At 58.0% G+C, this 12,152-nt stretch overlaps 1 protein-coding gene across 4 annotated transcripts; it reads right to left on the minus strand.

Annotated features, from left to right (window-relative positions):
• Positions 1-655: 655 nt before the first annotated feature.
• On the minus strand, positions 656-10,883 carry ST6GALNAC4 (ST6 N-acetylgalactosaminide alpha-2,6-sialyltransferase 4). 4 transcript variants are annotated; one of them, XM_070595548.1, is made up of 6 exons: positions 10,242-10,883; positions 9,703-9,789; positions 7,935-8,120; positions 4,270-4,682; positions 2,330-2,437; positions 656-1,365 (listed from the first exon to the last, which is right to left on the minus strand). In XM_070595548.1, exons 2-6 carry the CDS (start codon positions 9,712-9,714, stop codon positions 1,176-1,178), a joined length of 909 nt encoding a protein of 302 aa, XP_070451649.1. In that variant the 5' UTR covers positions 9,715-9,789; positions 10,242-10,883; the 3' UTR covers positions 656-1,175. The 4 variants fall into 4 exon arrangements, with proteins under 4 accessions (XP_070451649.1, XP_070451650.1, XP_070451652.1 ...); XM_070595549.1 differs by having other exon boundaries at positions 10,137-10,410; XM_070595551.1 differs by lacking the exon at positions 9,703-9,789 and having other exon boundaries at positions 10,137-10,408.
• Between the last annotated feature and the right edge of the window lie 1,269 nt (positions 10,884-12,152).

Here is a 12,152-nt window from a genome sequence, read left to right on the forward strand (position 1 = left end):
CCTTGGAGCTGGAAGCTGGAACCCCGGGGCTCCTTCCCAGCTGAGAGCCTGAGGTCCTCCTGGCTCATCTGGAAAATGGGCTAACACTGGCGGGCCCCCACCCCCCCCCCCCAGCCCCGCAGGGTGACTGCACGCCCCTGCTAACTGTTCGCTGGTGGGCCTGCTTTTCCCACTTTATAGGCGAGGAAACTGAAGCTCAGAGCCTCGGGCCTGCCCTCCACTGTCCTCTCTTGCAGTAATGAAATCCAGAGCTAACAGGGAATTAACTGGCAAGGTCCTTGGAATATGACCACAGACCAGAGGGTGACACGGGCTGGAGGAATTTCCCTCCCACCCTGAGTTGTTTCCTCCCAGGCCCCAGACTCTCCTCCCACTGGTGCAGGGTGGCAGTTGGTCCCATGGAAACCTATGAGCTGGGCGTTTCCTGTGCCAAGTGCAGCCAGGGGGCCAGACTCCCTGACCTGTTGGGGAAGGGGGCAGGCTCTTGGGAAAGAAACACGCCGGCAGATTAAATGGATAGAAGCCCAGCTAGCTGTGAGTCTGGGGAGGGGCCCCGGGACGCAGCCTGCCCTCGAGTCAACAGTTTTATGGGTTTGTGGCAGAGGGAGGAGCCCCAGTGCCCAGCCTCAGACATGTGACCACACTCAAGACAGGCTTCCGGAAAACAGACGTTTACCCGTACACTCCAGAGGCGGCCCTGGCAGTCACAGTTCAAAGACCCCTTCGCCCAATGAGCCCCAAGCTCTGGGCTGCCCTGACCAGGACAACCGGCCTGGGAAGTGTGGCACCAAAGGCGGGTGGGGAGGTGTGTGGAGGGGAAGGACCAGGGCTGGTGCAAGGTTGAAGGTCACGATGCTGGTGAGCGGGCACCATCAGCCCCAGGGGCAAAGGCCACTGGACAGACCCGGAGGTGGGATGAACCCCCAAATGAAGATTCAATTACTCGGAACGGGGGTGGGGAGGAGGGTACAAAGGCCATCACAGGCCCCTTCTTCTCCTCCTTAAGTCTGAAGGCCTGAGATGGCTCCAAGTGTCCCCAGGGCAGGGCAGGAAGGGACCTAGGTCCACCTGGCATGTGGCAGGAGGCAGGATCCATAAATTAAATGTTTTTGGTGGAGTGTGGATGGAACCTCAGGAAGCCTCATGAAGGCGTTGCAGCCGGCTGGGCGGTGTGGCTACTGGGTCCTCCAGGACGGGTGGGCAAACACGATGGGCCTCTTCTTGGCCCAGCGGGAGAACACGGCCTTCTCAGTGATGAAGCGGTGGGCGCTGCGGGGCGCCCGCTCGTGTGCCAGGTACATCTGACACTCGTCTAGCCGACCCTTCTCGAAGTAGTGGTAAGGCACTGAGGGGTGGCTCTCCTCCCTGCGGGTGGGGAACAGGGATGGGCGTGGGCCACTAGAACTTGCCCGCCTCCCACCAGACCCTGCACCTACCGCAACCACCCCTCCCCAGGTACTACAGGCCCACGGAGCCCCATGCCTGGTCCCGGGGTGGGCCAGGACAGACAAGGGAGAAGCAGGGCACACCGTGGATCCCAAAGGCCAGGGTTCAAGCCCCGACTCTGCAAGTTGGTTGACTCTAGGCCAGAGACATACCCTGTGAGCCTCAATAACCCATCTGTAAATGAGGCCGGTGATATCCACCTTCTGGGCTGAGTCCTTAGGTCAAGAACGATGAAGACTGGTAATGGGCTCACAGCGAGGGACCCTCATTCCTGGTGGCACAGAGCTGTCAGTCCCACACACCCACCTACTCAGCGGCACTGTGCACGCCGGAGGCCGGCCAGGAGCCACGGCAGAGGGCTCACGGGCTCCTGCCATCTCGCCTACGTGCTCAACAAACAGGTTCCAAAACGAACAGAGCGTGAAGACATGGAGCCCTTTCTGAACTTGTTAGTTATACTATTGAAATATAATAATATCAGAAGAAAAAACTTAGACGTAGTACATTACTGAAACATAGATCGGCCCCAGTGTTGTGGTAACCGCTTGGTAGATTATTCTCTAAATGTTTCCCCAACCTTCTGAGGAAGGTGAATTATTTCCTCTCTTTTATACATGAGGAAATGGAGGCTCTGGGAGGCCGTGCGACTGGCCCAAGACCATACTGGCGGAGCAGAGGGTGACATCCAGCCTGTCCCATACTCTGAGCCCTTTCTTACCGGGCACCAGGCCCAAGGGATGTCTGTGCCCCAGCCGCCCACCAGGAAGGCCACATGCCCTGCACCCCACAGCTCCTAGATCCTCTGGCGGGAGGCCAGCGCAGGGGCCCACGGTCTTCCCAGCCTCCCCAGCTCCCCTCCCACCCAGGGCCTGGCTGGCCTGACCTGCAGTAGCTGTCGCTGACCATGCCATAGACTACGATCTCCTCACACAGCTCCAGGGCAACGATCATGGTGAACCAGCCAGTGCTGAGGAAGGAGCCGGACTGTCTCCTGGCAGGGAAGGGAAACACAGTCAGCCAGGCCACCACCCCACTCAACCCAGAGCAAGGGGCTGCCGGGCGGCCGCAGCCTCGGCTCTCTCAAGGGCCAGCGCTGGTCACCTTCCCAGCCAGGGGCCCCTCACCTTGACCCCTAGAGAGAGGGCCCTGAAGGAGGCTGGGGAGGCGACAGTGCCAGCCCAAGGCCAGCTGTGGGCAAGAGGTGGGCCTGGACACAAACCCGGGTCTGTTGAACACCTCACCACCCACGCAGGGCTAGAGCAAACCCCCTGGACGATGGCGGGGCCCCTAGCCACAGCCTTTCCACATCTGGTTGAAAGCGAGAAAGGGGACTGTCTGGAGTCCAAAGGTCTTTGATTTGAACCCTGAATCTGCTCTGGGGTATCAGGTTGGCTCAGGAACCTCTCTGAGCCTCAGTGACCCATCTGTGAAATGGGGATAATTGTAAGTGGTTATGGGGAGAGAACACTGTCAGCCCAGCACCCCCCAGGTCGCCACACCAAACCCGGAGCAAGGAGCTGTGTGGCCCCGCAGGGTCAGCTCTCTCAAGGCACCAGCACTGGTTACTCTCCCCGAGGGCCAGTCACCCCCACCTCTACAGAGGGGTTAGGGGTGGTTCGTTCATTGAAACCGCGCACCTCCCAGGCCCTGTGTCAGTAGGAAAGGGCCACACCCAGCGCTAACGGTTCTCGAGGGAGGGCACGGCCAGGAGAGGACTGCTGAGAGGACAGGGGACAAAGGAACAGGGAAAAGACTGTCAAGTGGGAGGTGCTCCATCAGATGAGGTGGTCAGGGAGGGCTTCTCTGAGGAGGTGACATTCCATTCAGGCCTGCATGGTCAGAAGGAGTCAGTCACAGGGAGATTAGGGGGCAGAACATTCCAGGCAGCAGGAACAACATGAGCACAGGCCTGCAGATGAGAACCAGTGTGGACGTCTGAGGAAGCCCAGATGGCCAGTGTGGCCAGAGGAGGGAGAGCGAAGGGAGACGAGGTCACGGAGGCAGGCAGGGGCCAGATCATACAAGGCTTGTAGGGCAGGGAAGGGGAGGAGGTGGGACTCTGGACTTTATTCTCCATGAGAAGTAAAGCTGCTGGAGGGTTGAGGGCAGGTGACTGACGGGATGAACTCACTGGGGTGCTTGGAGATCAGACTGTGGAGGGCGAGGGTGGCAGCAGGGAGACTGGTGAGGGGTGGAGCAAGGGCAGGGGAAGATGGAGGCTTCGGTCAAGGTGGCACCCGTGGGCACGGAGGGAGATTCAAGAGCCCATAACATGTGGCAGGTGATGGAACGAGGGGGGTTGGGAGCAAAACCCAAATTTCTGGCTGGAAAATTAGAGGCTGGCGGCTGTGTTTCTGGAGCTGGGGAGGAGGGGGGAGGAGCCGGAGTGCGCAGGCGGCGGCCGGCAGGATTCGGAGCACTCCTTGGCTGTGGGGTAAAATGAGATCTTGAATGCAAAGTGTTTAACCCAGTGCCTGGTGGATGAACGGGGCCGTCAGTACTGTAATTGTGACTTGTACTATCTGAAAGGGACTTCAGAGACGAGTTCAGATCTCAGAGCATCCTCTCCAGAGGGAAGAGGTCCCTGACACAGCCCCACATGAGGCAGTGCTCCCCAACATGTGCTCGCAAGGCCCAATGCCCCTCACCGTCATTTTGGGATTCCTGACTTATGTGACGATCGATGAGTGACAAGGCCTCTGATTCCTGCCCCCTAGTGGAGGGCAGGAGCGGTCTGCCTTCAGCACTGCCAACTTTCAGCACCTGAGGAAGTAGACCCGTGATGGACAAGAAGCCCCCGGAGAAGGCCGGCCCCAGGCTCACCGGTTCTTGCCCGTCTCGTCCTGGAAGACCTGGTCGCAGTACGCCATCATGCGCTCGGTGAAGGTGAACACCTGCAGGCCCGGGTACATCTTGGTGAGCTGCAGCAGCATGCGGTAGGTGCGGCCGCCGAGCGCCCGGTCCATGTGCCTGCCCTGGCCCCACACCACGTAGAGCGTGTCGCGGGCCTGCTGGAAGTAGTACGAGTAGTTGCGCAGCAGCAGCGGCACGCTCGTGTGCGAGATCACGCGCAGCGTGCTGCGCCGGCCCACGTCCGCCTCGAAGCCCACGGTGGGCGCCTGGTTCATGCGCAGCACGCACTCAGCACCGTCGATCTGGGCACCCAGGCCCGAGCCTAGCATCTGGCCGGAGCTGGACACCACAGCACAGCTGCGGCACAGTTCTCGGACTAGCGGCTGCAGGGGGCGGGAGAGACGGAGAGAGAGAAAGGCATGGGCACACAGCTTCCAGCCCCTGCTCCTCCACCCAGTAACGCCCACTGACCTTGCCTGATCCCAGCATCACCTCGAAGTACTTTATCAACCCATTTTGCAGATGAGGAGACTGAGGCTGGGCAGGTGGAGTAACTTTCCCAAGGTCATATGGAGTGCAAGTGGCAGAGCTAAAATTCTACGTTCAGAGTCCCATGCTTCCTCGTCAGCCATATCCATGGCTCTTGTCCCTATTGCTGAGGCCCTAAAAGGCCCTGCCTCATGGGTTCCTTATTTGGGTTCCATAGCAAATATTTATAAAGCTCTTAGAGCAGTGCCTGGCAAAGGCCAGGTGGCAAAAATGTGTTTAAGTAAACATGAGCCTCAGCTCTTCAGAATCACTCCTAGGTCACTTCCTCCTCTGCCCCAGCCCCACTCACATCGTGTCCAGTCTATAAGAAAAAGCAGAGTCTTTAGTGCCCATGACAGCACTGGGGACCTCTTGTTCTGAGCCTGAATCCTGGCTCTGCCCCTTCCTAGCTGTGTGGCCTTAGGCAAGTCACTTTGCCTCTCTGAGCCTCAATTCCCTCATCTGTGAAATGGGGATGAAAATAGCATCTACTTGACCAGGTTGTGAGGACTCAATTAAAAATGCCAGGAAAGGGGCTGGCCCAGTGGTGTAGCGGTTAAGTTCGCACGTTCTGCTTCGCTGGCCCGGGGTTTGCCAGTTAGGATCCAGGGTGTGGACATGGCACAGCTTGGCAAGCCATGCTGTGGCAGGCATCCCACATATAAAGTAGAGGAAAATGGGTACGGATGTGAGCTCAGGGCCAGTCTTCTTCAGCAAAAAGGGGAGGATTGGGGGCCAGCCCTGTGGCTGAGTGGTTAAGTTGGCACGCTCCACTTCAGCAGCGCAGGGATTTGCCAGTTCGGATCCTGGGTGCAGACATGGCACCGCTCATCAAGCCATGCTGAGGCAGCATCCCACATGCCACAACTAGAAGGACCCACAACTAAAAATATATAACTATGTACGAGGGGGCTTTGGGGAGAAAAAGGAAAAATAAAATCTTGAAAAAAAAAAAAGAGGAGGATTGGCAGCAGATGTTAGCTCAGGGCTAATCTTCCTCAAAAAAAAAAAGGGAAAAAAAATGCCAGGAGAGTGATGGACACAGACCTAGGGTACAGTGAGGGCCCAACTCCCATCTTACTGTCCCCAAGAGACAGAAGCTCAGCCAACACGACTGCAAATCTTCAGTGGGCATCAGGGCTCCCAGAAAAGGACTTGCTCCCCACCCCACGCCTCTGAGCCCTCCTAGTGGGACGTAGTTTAGGGGGGACAAGGAAAGGATGTGGGAAAATTAATTCCAGTCAATAAAAGACACACTTTCGTATCCCACTCAGAGACGTTTTTATCTGACATAATGTCGATTTAAGGACGCACAGGCTCATTTCCCACACCTCAGTAATGAACAAGGCTTCCTTATTCTGCCCTCACTTTGAACCTGTCCTGGACAACTGCGGTCTGTTCAGATCCAAGGTCACCATCGGCCCCAGGTGTTCTGCTTGTCCCACACAAGGTCTTTAAAAATTTTAATTAGGGGCTGGCCCCCTGGCCGAGTAGTTAAGTTCGCACGCTCTGCTGCAGGGGGCCCAGTGTTTCGTTGGTTCGAATCCTGGGCGCGGACATGGCACTGCTCATCAAACCACGCTGAGGCAGCGTCCCACATGCCACAACTAGAAGGACCCACAACGAAGAATATACAACTATGTGCCGGGGGGCTTTGGGGAGAAAAAGGAAAAAAATAAAATCTTAAAAAAAAAGATTTTAATTAATCCTTAGTTTATTAAAATTAGTCCTTTTGACATTGAAAACTTAGATTTCCCACTTCAATTAGAAAACCCAGAGGATCTGGCCACCTTGGGCCCACGTCCCCTGAGTGTCTGAAATAAACAGTGGCCACTGCCACGGAAGATGGGACAGCATCCCCCTGCCCACTCCGCCATCTGTCCCACCTGGCCAAACCTGGGGCACTCGAGCTTGCCCGCCCCACCCAGTTGTTTCTGCATCCTGATCAAATATTTACACAGCAGCTGATCTGAACACCATCCGTGAACCATCCTGCCGGACAGAGACAGAAACTGCGACGATCTCTTCTAGATGAGGAGGCAAGTGACTCAGAGGGGCAGAGACTTGAAACAGGTCCCTGCCAAGCCAGGGGCCCTGAGCACACCTCCCTCTGACCAACACTCAGGGAGCCATCAAACTCAGAACTGGGAGCTCTCTGCACCGGGCGTCCATGTGGGATGCTTTTGAGAAACTGGCAATGTGGAGCCCTGAAATCACGGTGAGAGGTGGGAAGCGCTCTGAACCACGCCTGGCAGAGCAAGCATGGGGAGGCGGGTGCCGTGGGGCAGGGGCCACAGCTGCCTCGTCACCCCTGGGCCCCAGTGTCCCTGTGTCCCCATGAGAGAGAGCGCTCTGGGGTTGACGTGACTTTTATCTGTGTCGTCTCTATTCTCAGCAGCGATCAGCACAAGGCAGGACAGACTCAAGGTACCAAACACCCACTTGTTGAACAACTGGATTGTGTGTGTAGACAGTTAAATCTAAAGATGCAGAGAGGGGCTGGCCCCATGGCCGAGTGGTTAAGTTCACGTGCTCCGCTGCAGGCGGCCCAGTGTTTCCTTGGTTCGAATCCTGGGCGCGGACACGGCACTGCTCATCAAACCATGCTGAGGCAGCGTCCCACATGCCACAACTAGAAGGACCCACAACGAAGAATATACAACTATGTACTGGGTGGCTTTGGGGAGAAAAAGGAAAAAAATTTTTAAAAAACCTTTAAAAAAAAAGAAATAAAAAAATAAATAAATAAAAATAAAGATGCAGAGAACGCACCTGTCCCCACAATGTGATGGTGTCTGGCTCCCCCACTGGACTGGGAGCTCCAGGTGACAGGCCACCCTCTCCAACTCACCTTTTTTATCCCCCACACCCAGCTGAGAGCAGCCAGCCAATATTTGTTGAATAAAAAAGCCATTTTCTCTTAGAACTTGGGGGTCAGAATGGTGAAGTGACTCGTCAATATCACACAGCTGGTGAGCAGAGTAGCCAAGCCTGGGGTCCAGGCTGCCCTTGCATGAGCCCAGTTCTCACTACCCACCAGAGAGTTGAGGGGGGCACCCTGGCAGTCTGGCCAAGACTGCCCTCGTCATGTTGCCCGGCCAACTCACCTTCCCATCTGGCACGCTGCTATAGCCACTGAAGTGCAGGGGCCCTGGCACGGTGGGCCTGAAGTTGGCAGAGAGGTGGGGGTCCAGGCAAGAGTCCAGGCAGAAAGGCAGGCAGGCCCAGCAGCACAGCAGGACATAGACCGCAGAGAAGCCCAAGGAGCACAGGATGACAAGCAGGAGCCGGCCCTGGGGGAGACAGCGGTCATGGGATGGGGGTGGGGGTGCCTGCGGCTCCTAGAGGCTTCCGCAGGGGGGCTGCACCCCAGCCTCATGGGTCCAAATCCCAGCTCAGTAGCTCCCAGAACATCAGCAGGGTCCACAGTCTCTGTTAATCAGGCCTTCCTCTGGGCTGCCAGGCTCAGGGCCCTGGAGGCCCTGGATATAAGTCCTGTTACTATCCCCATATTCTAGACAAGGAAACCAACTGGGAATGAAGGGTGCAGCTCAAGGCCACCCGGAAAGAGAGAAGCAGGCTGGGGCCTCAAGCTCTTAACCAGAAGCCTAGGTGCACTGTGCAGCCTTGGGTAGGACTCTCTACCTCTCTGGGCCTGTTACCTCCTCTACAAAATAAGGGCCGATAACGCCCGCTCTGTGAACTTACTGTGAGGACAGTGGTGAAAGTGCCCTGTATACCGTAAAGTACTGTGCACATGAAGACAGGAGACTTGCCCATCAGAAGGGCAAGCAGCCCCCTTCAGACCTGGACTGCTGAGACTGCCCCTGTGCCCTCCCCCAGCTGACTCAGTGGCCATGCCCCAGCTAATGATCACGATCCGGGTCAGCAGTTGCGGTGAGTAAGGAGGATGGCAGAGGGGGACGCAAGGGAAGCATCATTCAAGAACTGGTTTCAATAATTGAAACCTGCTGCCCAGAGGCTCCCACCTCCAGAAACCATGTGCCGAAGGCCATTTGAACCAGGAAGCCCTCCTGGCCCACTGGCCCCCGCCCAGCTGTGGCTGAGCCTGCTGGCAGACGTAGTGAATGCCCCCATCAAGCCTTCAAGGAGGGGCTGCCTGATGGGGAACACAATCTGGGGCTGCTGTCATGTGCTGGGCCACCTGGTCACCACTTGTGCCTCTCTGGGCTCCAATTTTCTCCCAGTCTCCCCTTGGTGCCCCTCAGAACCACCTAGCAACTGGCTGACGCTCTTTGAAAATCAGAAATGAGAAAGAAGCCCCCACCATCCCCCACCAGGCATATCCTGCCAGAGGCCCACCTCCTTCTGCCCACAAGCCAAATCAGCTTCTAAAAATAAATCTTTGTGTGGCCAGCTGTGTGGGGGAGGGGGTTCTACCCCTGAGGCCTCAGGCGCTGCCTGGCACCTGGTCCCCTGCCCACAGGGACCCAGAGACCGTGATTCAGGCAGTTGTGGTTCACTGTCCCCAACATCCAGAGCTCTCTCCCACAACCAGGGGCTCCTGAATAAAGTCAAGAGCAGGTAAAATGAACTTTCACACCACATCCCACTCCCATGGAGGTGCCCCACCTGGGGGCCCTCGAGGATGCTCACAAGAGGCAGTACGATTATCTGATTATCTCCATGCTACAGCCGAGAGAGGCAAGGCACTGAAACCAGGCAGGGAACGCACTTGCCTGGGGCCACAGTCTGCCAGATCAGGGCTAGACTTTGAGGCTAGTATGCCCTTCTCCTCAGCTCAGGAGCAGTGGGGTCAGAAGTGACAGTCCTGGGGTGGAAGAGGCTACCGAGGCCGCTGTGCCGGAAGCCACCTCCAAGTCCCCAGCAGGCCTTCCTCCTTCCGCTACTTACCGGAGCCTTCATGCTGTCGCTGCCGCTCAGCAGCCAGGGGGCTGCTGTCTCCAGGGCTTGGGCTGGGAAGGGATGGGAGCCGGGCACCTGCCAAGACCCAGAAACTGAGAGCTAGGTCCCAGGCCTCTTAGGAAACCACTCAGGGAAACTGAGGCAGGGGAGGGTACAGGCCGGGATCAAGGCAGCTGGCTTCTGGGAATCAAACACCTTAAAGCCCCCAAACATCGGGCAGCACTGTCCCCATCCTAAAGGAACTGGAATAGGTGACTTTTGGGAAATCTCCCGCCAATCCAATCCCCACTGTGCAGAGGGGGAAGAAGAACAGGCAGAGAGGGGAAGAAGAGGCAGAGAGGGGGAGCCTTCGGCTCAAGGTCACCCATCGAGTCTGGGTCAGATAGAACCAGGGGCCCTGATTCCCACCGCATCCCTCCTACCTCACTACCCGCGAGACGAATGGAGAGGCCTGGGGCGGGAAAGGACAAGGGATTTCCGCACCCTCTCCCAGATTCCACCGCCCCCTCCCCCGGCCGGGGGCTAACCGGGCGGGCAGGTTGGGGCGCGCCGCCTGCTCTCGATCCGCTGCTCGGAGATCCATGGCCCGCGGGCCGGGCGGGCCGGGCGGGAAGCCGTAGCCCCAGGGCGGAGGCGGCGCGGCAGCCGCGGCTTCTGGATGCTGGAAGCCGAATGTGCTCGGCCGGCGGCGGGGGCGGGGTCTGCGAGGACGGGGAGGAGACAGGCGCGGCGGGGGCGGGGCCCCGCGGCGGGGGCGGGGCCTACGAGAGCTGCCTGTGCAGGGGAGGGAGAGGCGTGGCTGGCGGAGAGGCCCCGGGATGAGGGCGGGGCCTGCGGGCCGGGGGCGGAGCCTTAGCTCCCGCCTCTCCCCTTTTCTGCCCTCCTGCGTTTCTTCGAATCTACTGCCGAGAGTAGGCGGCCCGCAGAGGAAACCCCTGGAAGGCGTCGGAATCCCTGAGCCTGGCTCCCTGGCGGGCAGGACTTGAGTCTCTCCGCTTCTGAGACTGGGGCGTGGGGTCGGGCAGCCCTGGGTTTCAAGCTGGTAGGGTTGCGAGATTTAGCAAGTTAAATACAGGACGCGCAGTTATATTGGAATTTCAGATAAACAACGAATACTTATATTAAAAAGTGTCCTATATTTTTTCTAGCAACCTGACCTCTCCTGGCCCTGTGACCTTTACTTGAGCTATTTTTCTCCTCGATCAAGTGGGGTTAACAACAGCGCTTCCCGCCGCGTGAGAGAGTGGAGGGACAGCTCGTGGGACAGTCGGGATTCGAACCTTGGGCACTCTCACGGCAGAGCCGGGGCTCTGATCATTTACTGTCACCTCCCAGATGCCCCGAGGAGTCCTCCAAATGGAAGCCGAGCCAGTGCAGGGCCCCTGCGGATGCTGAAATGGGTCCCATTTGAAGGCCCAGACCGGGTCCCTCAGGGATTTCAAAATCGGGGGCCAGAAAGGGTTGAAGGGGCAGATATGGGGCAGTAGGGAGGGGCGGGCCTGTGGTGAGGCGAGCGTAAACTTCCTGTCTCAAGTGTTTTTCCACAAAAGGCTGCCTGGGCCAGAAAGTTCATCTTCCCACCCCCATCACCCCCACCTCCCTCCAGAGGGCCCTGGCCTGGGGACTAGCCTGGGCTCCTGCTCTGGCCCCATTTCAACTGTATTGGGTATCCACTCCTGGCTTAGACACGTGCCAAGGCTACCGTCCTCCAGGGGCAAAGCCGAGTCCCCCGGGCTGCTGCTTCCCTCCATGCCTCTCCCCATCCTGTTGGGGGTGGGGACGGGGAGCTGCCCACATGGCCCTGCCCCCAGGGACCCCTCTGAGCATAAGCCTTCCTTGTCTCCCCCACCCCAGCTGGGCACACCTCACAGGTAGTGGTCCAAGGTCAGTCTCTCTCACGGGCCCTCGTTCACACAAGGCAAGGCACACGGTGGGTCCCCAACACCAGAGCCTCTTGGCGCTCCCCCCGCCAAGTCCTCACCCTTCAAGTCTCTCTCCTCATAGACCCAACCCCAGGGGACCGTGGTGAGGAGTCCCCTGTGGATTCATCCATCACCCACAATGGCTGGTGAGGTGACGAGTCCTTCCCCAGAGAGGCAACCCCTCCTTGCTAGAGCCACGTGGAGACAGGGGCGTGCCCCAATGTCCCGGGCTCCCGGAGCAGAGGAGGATCAAACATCCCCAGTGGAATTGAGACTGGGAAGGCCGGCAGCCTCAGATGTAGCTCCTCAGTTTGGTTTTGGAAAAAACCCACTCTTCTCACCTAGACCTTCAAGGCCCTGCACAGTCTGGACTCCTGCCTCCTTCTTAATCACTGTTTGCCCACCCTGGCCACCCTTCTGGCCCCCAATCACACTAAAGCTCATTCCTACCTCAGGACCTTTGCACTTGCAGTATCCTCTGCCCCTTGACTGGTCCATTCACATGGCTGGCTCCTG

This window comes from Equus przewalskii, chromosome 26, assembly GCF_037783145.1.
Source record: "Equus przewalskii isolate Varuska chromosome 26, EquPr2, whole genome shotgun sequence".
Taxonomy (NCBI): Eukaryota; Metazoa; Chordata; class Mammalia; order Perissodactyla; family Equidae; genus Equus; species Equus przewalskii.

Coding starts and splice junctions, on each gene's coding strand:
- ST6GALNAC4 (XM_070595548.1), bottom strand. Junction 4,683..7,934: donor GCAGCGTGCCAGATGGGAAG/GTGAGTTGGCCG, acceptor CGCCCCCTGCAG/CCGCTAGTCCGAGAACTGTG. Junction 2,438..4,269: donor GACGAGACGGGCAAGAACCG/GTGAGCCTGGGG, acceptor CTTCCCTGCCAG/GAGACAGTCCGGCTCCTTCC.